The 19,933-nt window shown below is 42.5% G+C and overlaps 1 protein-coding gene across 1 annotated transcript in view; it reads left to right on the plus strand.

Moving 5' to 3' along the window:
* Nucleotides 1-14,801, plus strand: part of LOC120986188 (peptidyl-prolyl cis-trans isomerase-like) — a 30,799-nt gene extending 15,998 nt beyond the window's left edge. The window contains exons 2-5 of the mRNA XM_040414585.1: nt 3,656-3,686; nt 4,022-4,110; nt 12,445-12,617; nt 13,666-14,801. Coding sequence (XP_040270519.1) covers nt 3,656-3,686; nt 4,022-4,110; nt 12,445-12,617; nt 13,666-13,816 — 444 coding nt within the window. The 3' untranslated portion in view covers nt 13,817-14,801. The remainder of the gene's footprint in view (nt 1-3,655; nt 3,687-4,021; nt 4,111-12,444; nt 12,618-13,665) is intronic.
* The last annotated feature ends 5,132 nt before the right edge of the window (nt 14,802-19,933 follow it).

Consider the following 19,933-nt stretch of genomic DNA (forward strand, 5'->3'; position numbering starts at 1 on the left):
CTGGAGAGAGAGAGAGAGAGAGAGAGAGAGAGAGCTAGAGGCAAGACCTACATGTGTGAGCTCCTGCCAACTAGACCCAAGAAGAAGCCTCATCCAGGAAGCTGCCAGAGAGCAACTTAAAGGCTAGTACACCTTTAGGGGTAAAAAAAAAAAAAAATTAAGATTGCATTTTACTCATTTTGGGTTAAAAAAAAAATTTGGAATTGGTCTTCATTAACCACTTCCCGTCCGCACGTTGACTATAAACGTGTGGGAGGTGGTTCTCTATTTCTGAATGGACGTTCCAGAACGTCCATTCAGAGACTGCAGCTGCACGCTAATCGTGCAGCTGCTGATCGGATTGCCCGCTGTCAGTGACAGCAGGGCAACCCTTAGAGAAGGCAGGGACAGTGCCCAGGTGTCCCTGCCTTCTAGATCGCTGTATACACAGCGCTCACCGAGTGGTGTGTATGCAGAGCAGGAAGCGCTATGCGCTTACTGTTCCGGCCCAGCGGTCATGTGATCGCCGGGACCGGAGAGTGCAGGAGCTGTGTGAGCTCTTTCAGAGATCTCGATCAGCGCTGTACAGCCTCTTTGGGGGGTGCATTTCTCCTGTAACTGGGGCTACTATGTCAGCCCCAGTTACAGGAGAAATCAACAGTGAAAAAAAAAAAAAGTGAAGTAAATGTCCCCCAGAGGTCTTGTATGACCTTATGGGGGACGAAAAGTGTAAAATAAAAACTAAAAAAATAAAGTGTTAAAAAAAAAAAAGGTTTCACATGTAAAAAAAAAATTCCCCAAGTAAGGAATAAAAAAAATGTTAAAAATAGAAAAAATTTAATAAAATAGACATATTTGGTATTGCCGCGTCCGTGACGGTCGGCTCTATACATATATCACATAATCGACCCCGTCCGATAAAAAAATAATAACTGTCAAAAAAAGCCATTTTTGTCACCTTACATCACAAAAAGTGCAACACCAAGTGATCAAAAAGGCGTATGTCCCACAAAATGGTACCAATAAAACCGTCACGTCATCCCGCAAAAAATGAGCCCCTACATAAGAAAATCTCTCAAACAATAAAAAAACTATAGCTCTCAGAACATGGACACATTAAAACATAATTTTTTTGTTTTCAAAAATGCTATTATTGTGTTAAAGTGAAACAAATTTAAAAAAGTATACATATTAGGTATTGCCGCGTCCGTAACAACCAGCTCTATAAAAATATCACATGAACTAACCCCTCGGGTGAACACCGTACAAAATAAATAAAACGGTGTCAAAACAAGCAATTTTTGTCACCGTACATCACAAAAAGTGCAACACCAAGTGACCAAAAAGGCGTATGTCCCACAAAATGGTACCAATAAAACCGTCACCTCATCCCGCAAAAAATGAGCCCCTACATAAGAAAATCTAAAAAAAAAACAAAAAACTATAGCTCTCAGAACATGGACATATTAAAACATATTTTATGAGGTATCACTTTCTGTTTTAAAAGCAGAGAAATTGAAATTTAAAAAATTGAGAATTTTTCCAAATTTTTGGTAAATTTTGGATTTTTTCATAAATAAAGGTGAAATATATTGACTCAAATTTATGACTATCATGAAGTACAATGTGTCATGAAAAAACTATCTCCGAATGACCTGGATAAGTAAAGACGTTCCAAAGTTATTACCACAATGAGATATGTCAGATTTGCTAAATTAGGCCTGGTCAGGAAGGGGGCAAATGGCCCAGATGGGAAGTGGTTAAAGAAATATTGAGCCGTTCTGTCACAAAGGGTTAACTGTTTTTCTAGCTGTGTGCATCCTACTTTCACTTTTTGCTGTCATCTAATAACCCTTATCTCTATTTTTACTAAGCGGTCATAAACACTTATTTAAGCCACATTCTTATCAGTAAGATAAGGATTGAGCTTTGATGAGTGTTTATAGGGTCTGAGAGCAGAGATTAGGAGCCTGTCTGCTCCCTGCCTGATGGGAGCAGAGAGAAAATCCAGCGGCTGCTAGTAGAGCATCTCTGTACAGAGAAAAGGACTTTAAAAAAAAAATATATATTTTTAGCTCATAATGAGTACAATGCACTAATAAAAAAAATGCCCTCAACAGTGTACATAGCCTTTAACTAAGAGACTACCCCTGAGGGAAAGAGAACAGATATTCACAGAAGGTGGAGAACCACGTTTCAAGACTGCTTGTGGAAAGGGTATATTGCTCTGGCACCCACCACACTTTGAGACGGACTGGCCAATGGATTCTTAGATCTGCACCCCACACCTGTGGTTATATGGAAGCATTGCAAAGTGTACTTAGAGAGAGACTCAGGGGGGGGGGGGGGGGGGGGGCTATTACCATCATTGTTGCTGCCTATACACAGCTATTGGGAGAAGCCAACCCTGTGATATACCTCAGTACTGTGCCTGCTGTTGCTATATGTTCTGCAACTCCTATCATCCTTTTAGTAAAGAGAGACCTTTTGTATATTGTAACCAAATAGGCCTGGTCATTGACTTCATCATCCTTCAGCCTTTCACCTGCCCTCCTGCCTTGCACCGTGCCAACTGTTCACCATTAAGGGCATCCCCAACTACCACCAGGCAGGGACTCCAAAAGCCCAGGGTGTGCCCAGAGGGGAAAAAGGGTGCTCCCTCAAACCACTGCACGGCCCTGGGAGCACTGGAGTGAGGACAACCACCATGAACTACCATCACTCTTATCAGTGCCACAACTACCACTCCCCTCCTCCCAGCTCTTCCCCTGTTTGGTACCTGCATGTACACTTCTCACACCGGTTAACATGGACAGGAAGATGGTGACCACGACCAAATCCTGTATTATGGGTTAATTAATAAGCATGCATATGATGAGACTGGGGAGAGGAGTGTCAATACTGGACAACAAAATAACAGAAGATTGGGGGTTGCATGTTGAGACATCTGTACCCTCTGTTCTACCTACTGTGAGGGGTAGCTTTCTTTCAGGGAATCATCCTCACAGATACGGCTTAAGGACACCAGGTTTAAGGTCCAAACAGTGCATTTATTGTGGCACACCAGCAAAGGCAAAACAAACAAAACAATAAACACTCCTCCCGTCCAGGCTCTAACTAAACACAGTATTCCTGACTCACCTATTAGGTACAGTTCACACCCTGTGATCCTATGCGGCTTTCCCAGCCAATGTCCCAGAGCCTCCTGGCTGTTCAGAGCACAGTACACCCAATGTCTCCAGTCCAGTGTCTCTTGTGGGGGATTGGGGCTCAGTAGTCCGCCTGACTATGGCCCTGCGACCCTCCCAAGCATCGCTTTGTCCCCCAACTCCAGGCTACCACCCAGCCTCGTGGTCCCTCAGCCTTGCCCAGCTCAGACCACACTCGCAGAGCCTGTCCGCAGGTAACACACTTCCCCCTTACTGACACCCTGGGAGGTGCTTTATGCCAGCCTGAGTACCTCCAGCTAGTCTCACATGTGGTGGAATAGGGGTGTGGGCCGCACTATCCACCCCTTCCTTGCCTCTAACCTGTGTGAGATCTGTTACTGTCTCACACTACCTTTAGTACTACTTAGTGTAAGAGAGAAGGAATGGCTTCTGTGTTACTCATGTGATAAATCTGTATATGTTGTATGTAACGTGTTGGACTAATCCATGTTCTGATCTTTCCTTAGCTCCGATTTGATGTGGTGCCTAAGACTGCAGGTAAGTGGCACCTACAGGTCACAGAATATGAAAGCATTGCCTTGTGAATTGCATGGTCTGATTCTAGTGCATGGTATACAAATTCTAGCCCACTTTAATGGCCAGGCAAAGATCTGAGCCATGTGCATTTTGAGGACCAAAAGTGGTCAGTATTGAAGGTTAGTATTGGAGCAAACATGCAGGATCCATGGTCAGAGTTAAAACCTAAGACCCCATCGCTGCAAGGAAACAGCGCTGCCCACTCTGCCACCAAGATGCCCATAGTTTATTCTCATGACGTATGTTTTTTTTTTTTAACCTTTGCATTGACTCCTTGCTTTCTTTTCTGCTTGCAGACAATTTCCTTAAACTCTGTACAGGTGAAGTTGGCTACGGCTACAAGGGCTGCACTTTCCACCGTATTATCCCTAACTTTATGTGCCAGGTAACTGTGGCTTTATTCTCCGTATACATCGTAAATACCTGAATTATCTCTTAAGCAGAGACATTCACAGAGGAGGGTATCACAGGGCACAACCAAATCCAAATGGGGGTTCTCTTTCTTCTGCTAGTTTGTAATTCTTCACCTTCATCATAGATGATGCTACAGGTAGTCGTGTCTTGGTAAACAAATAGGAATTAGTAATTTCTGGTGAAATTACTTGGCTTTGCATTATGACAGGTATGGCACAGTCTTTGAACCCTTTCCTCTGGCTTCCTCTACAGGTTCTAAATACTTCTACTATAATAACTCTTCCCAACTGTTTCTCCTTATGGAGATCGAGCTGACGTAGAGATCTTATAGGCAATGCTTCCTGGGAAAATTTATGCAAAATAGCTCTCCTGCAGAAAGAAGAAATCTGTCTCTTTACTGCCATCTATAGGTAGTTACCTATCAATGACCAACCCATTAAAGTGGCTCTCTGGGAATAAAATAGGTCAACAATATCGGATCATTGGGTTCCACTCCAAGCAACCCTTCAGTCAGCCGATCCCAGCAACCAGTTCAATCAAAAGAAAAGACAGCTCACCACCCAAAATTCTCCTGCGCGGGAAGGGATTGCTCCCACTGCAAAATCAAATAAATCCCAGCAGGCGTATCGATTTTCTTCAATGCTTTATTCCATTTACAGGATGCGTTTCGGCCCGTCCAGCCTTCCTCAACTGCATGTTAACAACTGATAATATCAGATATTTATAGGCTTAGTCACATGACCCTGCCAATCAATTCAAACAGGAAGTGACATCACATCAAAATTAGTATCAAAAACTACATTTAAATAACACCCTTGCGAATACTACGATGAGGGTGTGAATCCAGAACGCCTCCCTTTTGAGTAACAACTTCTTCAAATCCCCCCCTCTCCGTGGTAAATGTACGCGCTCAATAACTTGATATTTCAATTGTGATATGGAATGATTGTGATTATGGAAATGTAACGGTATAGGGAATAAAAGATTTCTGCATTGTCTCCCCTTTATACAGCATGCCACAAGGGCACTTAATTATATAACATTGGTTGTTTCACAGGTATAATAGCCCTTGATTCTATAGGATTTTCCTGTCGACAATCAGGAACAAGAATCTTTTATTCCCTATACCGTTACATTTCCATAATCACAATCACTCCATATCACAATTGAAATATCAAGTTATTGAGCGCGTACATTTACCACGGAGAGGGGGGATCTGAAGAAGTTGTTACTCAAAAGGGAGGCGTTCTGGATTCACACCCTTGACACTTTACATCCCAAGGGTCTTAATAGGGATTATGAAGTGATGTGTTTTTAATATGAATTTTATATGTTTCCTTGCAGACTACTACGACGCAATGATGATGGGAGGAGACTCTCGTTATAATGTTCACAAGGGTATCTTTTCATCGTAGTATTCGCAAGGGTGTTATTTAAATGTAGTTTTGATACTAATTTTGATGTGATGTCACTTCCTGTTGGAATTGATTGGCAGGGTCATGTGACTAAGCCTATAAATATCTGATATTATCAGTTGTTAACATGCAGTTGAGGAAGGCTGGACGGGCTGAAACGCGTCCTGTAAATGGAATAAAGCATTGAAGAAAATCAATACGCCTGCTGGGATTTATTTGATCCCAGCAACCCACCAATGAGCATTGTAGGCTCTTCCTAGGCCAGTGATATCACATTCATCAGTCACATGGCCTACAGTATGTCTAACTTAGTCCTATTAAAGTGGATGGGCCTGGGCTGCAACACCAAGCACAGCCACTATCCAATGGCTGTGCTTGGTATGCTGCGAAGAGCTTGTCCAAGTGCTGCATCCCCTTCAAACAGATGATCTATGGGGGTTCCTGTATTCGGATCCCCCCCCCCTCAATCTGATGTTGATTGCCTATTGTGAGGATAGATAGTCAATATTGTACACCTGTAAAGCCCCTTTACCCCCTTACAGACATTCAGCGTACAGGCTTCACAGAAATAGATTTTTTTCAAAATCTTTGTCTCTGAAGACATTGTAGAGTTAATGGTGGCCCAAACTAATTTATATGTCCAACAATTTATTGCCCAACATCCCACATCATCACATTAGCATATGCTGCATATGTACGGTATACATATTAGGACATCCTCAGACATCATCCACAACTCCCTCCTCCCTCAGATGTCAGCCAAAACTCCCTCGTCCCTCAGACCTCAGTCAAAAAATACCTCCTTCATCAGCCCTCAGCCAAAACTCCATCAGCCGTCCGGCATCAGACATCGGGTGTCATCCGTCAGCTGTCAGGCATCAGCCGTCAGCCATCAGCCAAAACTCCATCAGCAGTCAGGGGTCAGGGGTCAGGTGTCAGGTGTTAGACATCGGGTGTCAGACATTGGTTGTCTGGGGAGGGGGCGGCACAAAGCATAATGTCACGTGTACTACTGACAAACCTTTTCTTCATGCAACCAAGCCTGGAGGGGAGAAACCTATCATTAAGTCCCCAGGATTTCAGACGGATCTTTATCCCTGGGCAAAGCACTTAGATGCACGGATCCACTACACAGAGGTCACAGCAGTAGCAGCCTTAGTGTCTCTCCTTGTATTACAGGTATTTACTTTATGGGACAGAAATTTATGATATGGCGTCCATGTCCCTGGGCCATTAAGAGACCGAGACCCCCACCCTGAGTCCCACCATACACAAAATTTACCTGAGCCATGAGTAAAGTAAATACCTGTAATACAAGGAGAGACACTAAGGCTGCTACTGCTGTGACCGCTGTGTAGTGGATCCGTGCATCTAAGTGCTTTGCCCAGGCATAAAGATCCGTCTGAAATCCTGGGGACTTAATAATGGCTCCTCCCCTCCAGGCTTAGTTGCATGAAGAAATGCTTTGTGCCGCCCCCTCCCCAGATAACCAATGTCTGACACCCAATGTCTAACACCTGACCCCTGACGACTGACTGCTGAAAGAGTTTTGGCTCATGGCTGACGCCTGACACCTGACGGTTAATGCCTGACGGCTGACACCAGATGTCTGATGCCTGACGGCGGACGGCTGATGGAGTTTTGGCTGAGGGCTGACACCTGATTTCTGACCCCTGACGGCTGATGGAGTTTAGGCTGAGGGATAACAACTGATGTCTGACCCCTGACGGCTGAGAGCTGACACCTGACGGCTGATGGAGTTTGGGCTGAGGGCTGATGGAGGAGGTATTTTTTGACTGACGTCTGAGGGAAGAGGGAGTTTTGAGTTAGGGGGAGGGATTTTTGGCTGACGTCTGAGGTAGGAGGGAGTTTGGGCTGACGGAGGAGGGAGTTTGGTCTGAGGAAGGAGGACTGATGGAGTTTTGCCTGACGGAAGTTTGCTGAGATGTACAAACTCAAAAAAACATCTGCCCAGCAAGAGGGCAAGGTATGGAATTAAAATGTATTTACTATGGGAGAGTACCTCTTGGTACAACACAAGTTCCAGGTTTACGAAAGGAAGGACACCTGAATTGAACTCCCAGAATGTCTCCCCATCCAAGGAGCTATTAGTAAAATAGTGTAGGACACAGTGCCCCCACTGCTGGACCAGGGTTACCACCTCTATGTGGATAACTATTACACCAGCATTCAACTATTTAGGTCCCTAAGTTCAAGAGGTACTGTAGCTTGTGACACGCTACACAAAAATAAAAGATGGCTCCCTAGTTCCTGCTAGGGCAACCACTCAGAAAGAGAGACAGCCGGGCTCTCCTACATGAGAACATGTTGGTCAAATACAAGAGGGATGTCTTTGTACTGGAACATCATCTCCCCTGCTTCTGTACGAGGTACCTCTACAACTACCCCTAAACCAGACTGCATCCTGGATTACAATAGGCACATTGAGGGTTTGCAGGAAACCGAAGGTGTGGTTCAAAAAGCTGGCCGTGCACTCTGTACAGACAGCACTGTATCATGCTTACATGTTATTTCAATCTGCAGGTCAGACAGGTAAATGAACAAAGATGAGGGAAGGTCATACAGCTCACCACTAAACCACTTTGCAAGGTCCAAATCCCGGGAAAATGTGACGGTGCACGGAGAAGCCGCTCCAGAAACGGTCCAATACCGATAAGAGCAATCCAGCACTGCGTCTCGATAAAACAATTCTTTATTGGCCACTTCTAAAAAAGATCCATGAAGTGCCAATTCACGTTTCAGATGAACGCATGTCGTCCTTCATCATACCATCAGACGCAGTGCTGGATTTCTCATGTCAGACAGGTACGTTCCTTCATTTTCAAAAGGTGATGATCAAGGCCCTATGCTTTCAAAATCAGGAAGGGGAGATCCCTGGTACTTTTAGAAGTGCCCATGTTGTACGAGGGGAACATTTTCCTGGTGAAGTTCCCCAAACAGCAAGAAAGGGAAGCACCCAAAAAAAGATGTAGAGTGTGTTCCAAAAGGGGGATACGAAAGGACACCATTTATCACTGCAAAACGTGCCCTGTGCATGAAGGATTGATTCAAAGCGCACCACTCATCCATGCAGCCTTAATTTTATCTTTTATGTGCCCTGTAAATTTACCACCTGATTACTTTATGATATATACTGCCCAGCTTACATATTCACTTTTCACCATCCACTACACATTCTTATCTGGAAAACACTTGTGGGGTGGCTTCCAAAATGGGGTCACTTTTAGGGGGGATCTTCTTTATTTCACATCAGCGCTTCTGCAGTTGTCAGCCAATACTCTGTAAATCACCAAATTAGGGCCCAAAAGCACATGGCGCTCTTTTACTCCTCAGCCCTGTCGTATATCCACATGTAGCATATTTCTACAATCAGGAAACTCAGTATAATAATTAGAGAGGCGACTTTTCACAGTGGCATAAATTTGGCACGACACAATGGCACAAAAAATGCATATCTGTATATCAATGCACATTCATTTCTAGAAAACACCTGTGAGGTCAAAGTGCTCACTAGATCCCTTGAGAAATTCTCTTGGGGGGGTTTCCAAATCGAAGTCACTTTTTCAGGGTTTCCACTGTAGGGGTACCTCAGGGTCTCTTCGAATGCAACATGGCGCCCTAAACCATTTCAGCAAAATCTGCTGTCGAAAAACCATATGACGTTTCGTACCTTTCTGTAAACTGCAGAATCAGGGTTATAAATATTGAGGTTTGTGTTGATGTTAAAGGGGGAGGGGGGTGGCAGTGGATGAACCACAGGGGACCAGGTAAGTATAATCATCACTGCAGGTCAGCCACTCGGTGAGGTCTGTCATAGTCTTGGATTACCCCTTTAACAGTAAAACAAACCTCAATATTTATTACCCTGATTCTGCAGTTTGCATTTGATGAGAACCTGATAAAGCCTTTAACCTTTGCTGTGTTATAGGTAAAATGGATTAAAATGGGAAATATGCAAAAAAAAATGTAATTTCACCTCCATTTTGTTTTAATTCGTGTGGAACACATAAAGGCTTAACAAAGTTTCTAAAATCAGTTTTGAATAATTTGAGGGGTGTCGTTTCTAAAATGGGGGTCTATTATGTAAGTGAACTGAATTGGTCCTTAAAAAAGTTGGTTTGGGAAATTTTCTTGAAAATTTGAGAAGTTGCTTCTAAAATTCTAAAGCCTTTGAACGTCCTAAAATTTTTTAATGACATTTACATAAATGATGCCAAGATAAAGCCGACAAATGGTGAATGAGGCATCACTATCCGTCCTAAAAGCAGATAAATTAAAATTTAGAAAATAGTGAATTTTTCCAAATTATCTGTCAATTTTTGTAATTTTTTTTAAATCAAGGTAAAATATACCGACTCAAATTTTATCACAAATATTAAGTATGATGCGTCATGCAAAAACATTTCTTTCCAAAGCTATTACTACATAGAGTGACGTAGGTCAGATTGGGGTTAAAGAGGTCTGAAAAATGACTAGGGATATTAGCCAAAATGGAGACACCCATCTGTAGACACCTGTTTCGGAGTTCTTGCTTCTCATCGACATCTCTATAATTGACAATAACCACATGATTATAACCGAGGCCTATTGTCTGATATTCGTATATCAATTGCATTTTTTGAAATCTGAGATATGTAAATTAACCGTTAAGCAAACTCAGACTGAGAACATTGCAATGCCACTGCCACAGAGGCCCCCTAGAAATGGAAGATGGGTTACTGCAGGTTCTGGGTAGACTGAGAGTTGTTGATAGAAGACATGTCCCACAGTCTGTGGCTCTCCATAATTCATTTGCAGCACTTTCAGAGTGCAAGAGCATCATGGAGGATGGCTCAAGCACAGTGGGTGAGAAACAATCATCTCCCATGCCGAAAGAATGCAAGACTGCAGCCAAAGACAAAAAGGAGAAGGTGAGGACTGATAGTAAGCAGCTGTTGGTGGGCGATTCCATCATAAGAGGTGTGAAGTTTGAAGAAAATGGTGTTGTGAGATGTCTCCCTGGTGCTACCACTAGCAGGGATAGACGACGTATCCTTAATATTGTTAGGCAAGCAAAGCAGGAAAAGGGAGGTGGATGTTATTGTCCATCTTGAGACAAATGATCTGGCTTGCAATGAGGTTTCAAAGGTGAAGGAAGCTTTTCACACACTTGGAAATGATATACGGGAGGTTGCATCAACTGCTTCATTCTCTGCCGTTTTGCCTGTGCATAACCTTCAGCATGACAGGAAGATGCGCATTAAGGAATTCAATGTATGGCTTGGTGAATGGTGTCTGAACCAAGGGTTTGGCTTTGTGTCTCATGTTAGCTCTCGTTGGAATGGAAAAGAACTGTACAAGAAAAATAGTTTGCATCTTTCTCTCAAGGGAACGAATGTCCTCAGTGAACAGTTCCAAGTTCCAAGAGGTTCTAAGTCAGCTGTCTAAAATTAATACAAATAAGTCACAGGGACCTGATGGGATACACCCAAAGCTATTAAAAGAGCTCAGCGGTGAACTAGCAAAACCATTAACAGATTTATTTCACCAATCACTGGTAACAGGAGTCATCCAAGAAGATTGGAAATGAGCAAATGTTGTGCCCATTCACAAGAAAGGTAGTAAGGAGGAATCGGGCAACTATATTATATTCAGGTATATTCAGACCAAGGTCTTGTTACCAGTGGGGTACCTCAGGGATCTGTTCTGGGACCCATATTGTTTAATATCTTTATCAGCGAAATTGCAGAAGGCCTCAATGGTAAGGTGTGTCATTTTGCTGATGACACAAAGATTTGTAACAGGGTTGATGTTCCTGGAGGGATACACCAAATGGAAAAGGATTTAGGAAAACTAGAGGAATGGTCAAAAATCTGGCAACTAAAATTTTATGTTGATAAGTGCAAGATAATGCACCTGGGGTGTAAAAACCCAAGAGCAGAATATAAAATCAGTGATACAGTCCTTTACCTCAGTATCTGAGGAAAGGGATTTAGCGGTCATTATTTCAGAAGACTTAAAGGTAGGCAGACAATGTCACAGAGCAGCAGGAGACCATATCTCCTGAAGGATATTGATACTTTGGAGAGAGTTCAGAGAAGAGCTACTAAACTAGTACATGGATTGCAGGATAAAACTTACCAGGAAAGGTTAAAGGACCTTAACATGTATAGCTTGGAAGAAAGACGAGACAGAGGGGATATGATAGAAACTTTTAAATACATAAAGGGAATCAACAAGGTAAAAGAGGAGAGAATATTTAAAAGAAGAAAAACTGCTACAAGAGGACATAGTTTTAAATTAGAGGGGCAAAGGTTTAAAAGTAATATCAGGAAGTATTACTTTACTGAGAGAGTAGTGGATGCATGGAATAGCCTTCCTGCAGAAGTGGTAGCTGCAAATAGAGTGAAGGAGTTTAAGCATGCATGGGATAGGCATAAGGCCATCCTTCATATAAGATAGGGCCAAGGGCTATTCATAGTATTCGGTATATTGGGCAGACTAGATGAGCCAAATGGTTCTTATCTGCCGACACATTCTATGTTTCTATGTTTCTATGTTCATATTTCCTTTCCCATAATATTGCTGTATCAACCTAGAAGCATAGAGAAGGCACCTTGATTGACCTGGTGCCACCTAAGAAGACACCAGTATTATAAATGACACAATGTAGATAGGGGACCATTTATAGATTTTGTATTTCGGTCCATGATCTTCATAACATGTATTTGTGGTCCTCATGGTGCTGACCTTGGGAACGTGGCTACAGGTAGAAAAATACACAATCCCTTTAATAAAAAAGCAGCTGAATTCTGTAATATTTCCTCCTCTCTATAACCACCAGGGTTACCTATTCTGACATTATCATCCTTATATGCTTTTGCCCCCAGGGTGGCGACTTCACCAATCATAATGGCACAGGTGGTAAGTCTATATTTGGTGGTAAGTTTGAAGATGAGAACTTCATCCTAAAGCACAGCGCTCCAGGTACACTCTCTATGGCAAACTCTGGACCCAACAGCAATGGCTCTCAGTTCTTCATCTCTACTATCAAGGCTGACTGGTAAGAAGAAAAGACTAGTACAAATAATGCAACCCATATACAGTACATTAAATGGGTTGTCCAGGAACAGAACAAAAGTGCTCATTCCTTCTAGAAACAGTATCACATCTGTCCACTATCCTGTCCCATTTAATAAACAGGGCTCAACTGTGATACCGCACACAACCTGTGGACAGATGTGACACTATTTTTGGAAAGAGGCAGAAAGTATGCAAATGAGCTCCTAACAAGCTCCACCTCTGATGCCACCAGATGTAAGGCAGCTATCCTATAAGTCAGTGTTCGACCCTTTAAACAGGCCTTGAGACATGACTCATATATTAAATAAGCCAGCACCTCATCTGCAGACAGCTGTTTCGGGGTGATTGTCCCTTATCAGTGCTGAGCAGAGAGTACTGGCTTAACTGGGTGAGAGGCCTGTGTCAGGATTTGAGGGTACTATCTCTCCTTACGGAGAGTGCTGTAGTCGGTGTGAGGAAACTTATAGGCCATACATGCTCCTCTGGAATTCTGGGAAGAAAGGGATACAAATGATCTCTTAGATAGCTGTGCCTCTGATGCCACCAGATGTGGCACCAGCTGAGCGACTAAGGCGCTCTCTGTAAGGAAAGATAGTACCCCAAAAATCCTGACCTATGCCTCTCAACCAGTTAAGCCAGTACTCTCTACTCTGCACTACAGAGGGGCAATCACCCCGAAACAGCTGTCTGCAGATGAGTTGCTGGCTTATTTATTATCCAAGTCATGTCTCAAGGCCTGTTTAAAGGGTTGAACATTGACTTATAGGATAGCTGCCTTCCATCTGGTGGCATCAGAGGCAGAGCTTGTTAAGAGCTCATTTACATCCCTTCTTTCCAGAATTCCAGAGGAGCATGTATGGACTATATGCTTCATCACGCTAAATAAGGCACTCCTCGTAAGGAGAGATAGTACTCCACAAAAATTGGAAAGAGGCAAACATGTTTTAATTGTCCTGTACAATCCATTTACTAAGTGTATTCCTAGTTCCTCATGTTTCTAAATTCCACCATTCTCTTCTTGTCCACAGGCTGAATGGTAAACATGTGGTGTTTGGCACTGTAGTTGAAGGGATGGAGGTGATAAAGAAGATGGAAAGTTATGGCTCCAACAGTGGGAAGACCAGCAAGAAAATTGTCATTGATGATTGTGGGATTCTGGAAGAGGCACCCACTGCTTAATAACCACGCATGAAACCACAGCTGACCATAATGCTTCTCCACAACATGTGTTCCTCTCTGTGCCATGTCCTCATGTGGCTAGGACTTGTCAGCTCATTCTACTGAACATTGTGGCTGTGCCATTATCAATAACACTGCCCCCTACTGCACAAAATCATGCCAGACTGAATAAAACGCAGCTGATCATGTAGTAGTTATTCAGTAGTTCCACCACTTTGCTTAAAGGAGTTTTCTGGGGGTTTAATACTGATGACTTATCCTTAGGGTAGGTCGTCAATATCTGAATGGTCCGGCACTCCTACTGATCAGTTGTTTAATAAGGCTGTGGCGCTCTTCCTAGGCCAGTGACATCACATCCATCGGACACATGGCCTAGGTGCAGATTAGTCCCATTCAAGAGAGTGGGCCTCAGCTGCAAAAGCAAGCACAGCTGCTATACAATGTACAGTGGGAAGCTGTAAAAAGGCTGCAGCGCTCACTGGAGCTGATCTGCGGAAATCGGACCCCCACCGTTCAGATGTTGATGACCTATCCTGAGGATATGTCATCAATATTGTACTCCCAGAAAACCCCTTCAATAATATCTCCATCCGCATCAGGAGTCTCCATCATAGATTCTATCATTTTTGACTTGATGAATAGTGCTGCATGCAATGCTATGTTTCCCACTGTAACAAGTGGCAAAACAAGGGACCCCATTATAAAAGGATCCATTGTTGTGTGTATCTAGCACTGTGACATGGTTTCCATTTATGATGGGAACCACAACACAAATGTGAAGAGAGCTTTAGAGTCTTAGCCACATTTGCATTTAGTACTTACATACATGCATGACGCCAATGAAGAAACATAGCCTTCTGAATCCGACTTCCTGGCTATATAAGGAGCAATGCCATGCAAGTCTACTGTTTACGTCTGGAAGACCCACCTTGGGGTTCTTTCTTAATTACTGTTTATTTGATGTTTAAACTTATAAATAAAATGCACAAATAATGATATATCCATGATGCGATGTGTTCTAAGTCTATACCATGCAGGTATGTGAGGTACAGATGGTCATAATGTAGTATGGAGAAGACCATGAAGACGACAGGACTGGAATCAGCTTGTCCATGTTCCAGGAGATGAAGCATTGTCATTATTCATGTGTATACTGAGAGACCACACGCCTCTTATTGATGTGTAAGATATCTCCATACTGTATATCTGGTGGGTCATTGGTTCACCCCAACCGGAATTTGGTTGCCTTGCTAATTGGTAACTAGCCATAGACCTCCATTTTCAACAGTCTGTCAATTGTAATCAAACAATATAGATTGTAAAACAGGCTGCAATCTGTTCAAGGATCCAAGCAAAAATCACAGGATTTTATCGTCTCCTCTGAATTTATAAAATTTCCCACCACACCCATAAGGGGGACTCAATTAAGTTTGACAAATTGCCTTTTGGGTTGATTACTGGGAGGAGTTGGTGAGGACCTACCCATCATGGTAGATGGAAGATCCTTAATTTTATTTCAAGAATTTAGGTCATAAGCTCAAGGCAAGGACCTTAAATGTAGTGTTTCAGAAACAAGTGGCTCAAGAACCGGTGTAGGAAGCAGGGGTTTAGGGGAAAGCGGGGCCAACTGCAGGCTCTATGGTAGGGATGGGCTGCACCTTAATGGGGAGTGGTTGTTTTGTGTAAGAAAATTGCAAGAAGTTTGGAGGATCTTGTAAACTAGGGACTGATGGAGGACAATTACATTATAGGAGAGGAAAACAGTATAGGCCCCCATACACATTAGTGGGATACCACAGGGGTCAGTATTGAAGAGCTCACTGTTACTAGTAGGGTACTAGAGGAGTCAATATTGAAGGGGGTCACCATTTCTAGTGCAGTGCCACAGGGGGCAGTATTGCGCCATATTCTCTGCAGACCTGGGCAAAGTTTTGAGACAAATTTCGGTTTTTACAAATTTTGCTGCTTCAGTGTTTTAGATCTTTTTGTCAGATGTTTCAATGGTATACTGAAGTACAATTATAAGCATTTCATAATTTTTTTTAATTTTTTTTTACTTTTATTGACAATTGCATCAAATTTATGAAAAGACTCAATATTTCCAGTGTTGACTCTTCTTTTTCAAGACTCTTGCAATTCGTCCTGACACGCTGGATATCAGCATCCGGGTCAAATCCTGACTGATAACAACCCGTTCTTGTCTAACTAGTGCATTGTGTTTATCACAATTTTTATGTTTTTCTATGTCCACTTGCTTTTTTAAGGATTGACCACAAGTTCTCAATAGGATTGAGATCTGAGGAGTTTTCTTGCCATGGGCCTAAAATGTCAATGTTTGGTTCACTTAGTTATCATTTTTGCCTTGTGACATGCAATGCTATGTTTCCCACTGTAACAAGTGGCATGATGCATGACGGAAACCATCATGCAAATTGCCACCATAAAAACTGAAGCAGCAAACTTTGTGAAAACCAAACTTTTGGCCATGACTGTATAATATAAAAGGATGTGGTTATTAATGGTACATACACAGATTGGGTCACTGTTACTAATTCGGTACCACAGGGGTCAGTATTGGAGGGCTCACTGTTACTAGTGACCTCAGAGGCCAGTATTGGAGAGGTCATCGTTACTAGTGGGGTCCCACAGGTGCCAGTATTGTGCCCTATTTTCTGTAGTGTATTAATTGATTCAATGATCATGTAGAGGGGATGTACAGTAATATATATATTTGCTGACAATACTAAACTGTGTAAAGTAATTGAGAACAGTATACGGCTACAGATGGATTTGTAAAGAATGGAGGCTTTGGCAGAGAAGTAGCAAATGAGGATTAACACTGAAAAATGTCACCAGTACAAAATAAACGGAAAAACAATTGGAAAAACTGACATGGAAAAGAACGTTAAGCTTCAATCAGCTGCTGCCAAGGCCAATAAGATAATGGGTTGCAACAGAAGGGGCATAGATTCCCGTGATAAGAACATAGTCCTACCACTTTACAAATCGCTAGTCAGACCACACATGGAGTGCTGTGTACAGTCCTGGGCTCCTGTGAACAAGGCAGACATAGCAGAGCTGGAGAGGGTTCAGAGGAGGGCAACTAAAGTAATAACTGGAATGGGGGGACTATAGTACCCTGAAAGATTATCAAAATTAGGGTTATTCACTTTAGAAAAAAGACGACTGAGGGGAGATCTAATTACTATGTATATACACACTCACCTAAAGAATTATTAGGAACACCTGTTCTATTTCTCATTAATGCAATTATCTAGTCAACCAATCACATGGCAGTTGCTTCAATGCATTTAGGGGTGTGGTCCTGGTCAAGACAATCTCCTGAACTCCAAACCGAATGTCAGAATGGGAAAGAAAGGTGATTTAAGCAATTTTGAGCGTGGCATGGTTGTTGGTGCCAGACGGGCCGGTCTGAGTATTTCACAATCTGCTCAGTTACTGGGATTTTCACGCACAACCATTTCTAGGGTTTACAAAGAGTAGTTTGAAAAGGGAAAAACATCCAGTATGCGGCAGTCCTGTGGGCGAAAATGCCTTGTGGATGCTAGAGGTCAGAGGAGAATGGGCCGACTGATTCAAGCTGATAGAAGAGCAACGTTGACTGAAATAACCACTCGTTACAACCGAGGTATGCAGCAAAGCATTTGTGAAGCCACAACACGCACAACCTTGAGACGGATGGGCTACAACAGCAGAAGACCCCACCGGGTACCACTCATCTCCACTACAAATAGGAAAAAGAGGCTACAATTTGCACGAGCTCACCAAAATAGGACTGTTGAAGACTGGAAAAATGTTGCCTGGTCTGATGAGTCTCGATTTCTGTTGAGACATTCAAATGGTAGAGTCCGAATTTGGCGTAAACAGAATGAGAACATGTATCCATCCTCTGATGGCTACTTCCAACAGGATAATGCACCATGTCACAAAGCTCGAATCATTTCAAATTGGTTTCTTGAACATAACAATGAGTTCACTGTACTAAAATGGCCCCCACAGTCACCAGATCTCAACCCAATAGAGCATCTTTGGGATGTGGTGGAACGGGAGCTGCGTGCCCTGGATGTGCATCCCTCAAATCTCCATCAACTGCAAGATGCTATCCTATCAATATGGGCCAACATTTCTAAAGAATGCTATCAGCACCTTGTTGAATCAATGCCACGTAGAATTAAGGCAGTTCTGAAGGCAAAAGGGGTCCAACACCGTATTAGTATGGAGTTCCTAATAATTCTTTAGGTGAGTGTATATCAGGGGTCAGTACGGAGATCTCTCCCATCATCTCTTTATCCCCAGGACTGTGACGAGGGGACATCCTCTGCGTCTGGAGGAAAGAAGGTTTGTACACAAACATAGAAGAGGATTCTTTACGGTAAGAGCAGTGAGACTATGGAACTCTCTGCCTGAGGAGGTGGTGATGGTGAGTACAATAAAGGAATTCAAGAGGGGCCTGGATGTATTTCTGGAGTGTAATAATATTACAGGCTATGGCTACTAGAGAGGGGTCGTTGATCCAGAGAGTTATTCTGATTGCCTGATTGGAGTCGGGAAGGAATTTTTTCCCTAAGGTGAGATAAATGTGCTACACACAGTTCTGTTGACAAAAAATGATAAAGTTCTGGCTTTCTTATTGAGGCAGTAGGGTGCAAAAACTATCTTTAAAAAAAGTGGTTTATCTTGTGAAAGTGATCAAACATAAAAACCTATACATATTTGTTATGGCATACAATAAAGGAAACATTATTTATGGTGAATGGTACAATATTACAACACAAATAACAATGGCAGAATTGCCTTTTTTAGATACCATGTGGTGGAACAAAAAGGTCAAATAACCTACAGCAATTGTGGGAGAGATAGATGTCGGACAAGAAAATGTTTCCATGATCTAAAGAAACTTCCTGTTTGTGTTTCTATTGGTTTTATGGTTTCTAACAATTCCAAGTGAGAAACATTGGTCTTTCACTACGTCTATAGATTAAAAGGCTTGTTTAAGCCAGTTTTGGAGTAAACCCCTTTTAACTACCATGATTATATGCCCATTTCCTTCCTTCCGTTATTGAGGGAATATCCAAATGTAAAAATCACTAAGCTAGTAGATGATAAAGGGTAGGTATTACATTGGCCATTATCTTCCCATTGCCATTGTGCTTCCTTGATTTCCTCCTCTGATGAACCGCTGCATTCTAGCTGGGGAAACGCGTCGGGAGTTTGTGATAGTGGAGACGGGACACCATATGGACTTATCCTTATTATAAGCTATTTAACCATTGGGATATCTTTTATAGGTAGGGATTCCAATACCAGGGCACAGTCACAGAGAAGTGGGGTCGCTTGTAGGCAGGGAGAGTGTAGATTGATAGGGATAGCCTCCCAAACTGCCTATAAGCGGATGTGTATTTATCAATTTTTTCATCATATTGTCCGGCATTTCTGAAGAGCACAGAATCGGTATCCTGGGAATAACCGATTGATTACCACCCTGGATAGTCCAAGCCTTCATCCAAAGAGTTACCATTCACCTGGAGAACCTGAAGTAACCTCATTGGTTATTCGTCACCCCCACCTATATTCCATCGACAGTAATGTGAGTAACCGCGGTGCGGTAACTTTTCTCTGTGTGACTAAGTCCTACTGGGTCATACGTCTCCCACCTTATCTTTTTTATCAATTTATGAGTAATATTTGTTTCTATGTATGTGGGTATACTTTTTAAATGCATTATTAAAAGTGAAGTTTTAAGGGTATTTATACTAGCTTCAGTGACATTTATGGAATATCCAAATGTAGAATAACCATAGAGATTGCTCTGCTAGATTTATATCAAGCTGGAAGAGTGACTTTTCTGCTGCAGCTCTGGGGAGGGGGTGTTCTTTCTGCTGCAGCCTTCTGCCTATCACAGCTCAGGAGGCAATTGAAGGATAAAACTGAGCATGTGCGGCCATCTCAGTGAGCAGGACAAAAAAAAATAAGAAACAGCAGGTGGCGCTATACAGATACATTTTATTGAATAGCTCACTGGCTATGTTAAATTTTTCATTACACACAATTACAAAATAATTCAGATTCAGGTTCTGGTTTGAAAACTGTAGAATA

This window comes from Bufo bufo, chromosome 1 (genome assembly GCF_905171765.1).
Source record: "Bufo bufo chromosome 1, aBufBuf1.1, whole genome shotgun sequence".
Taxonomy (NCBI): domain Eukaryota; kingdom Metazoa; phylum Chordata; class Amphibia; order Anura; family Bufonidae; genus Bufo; species Bufo bufo.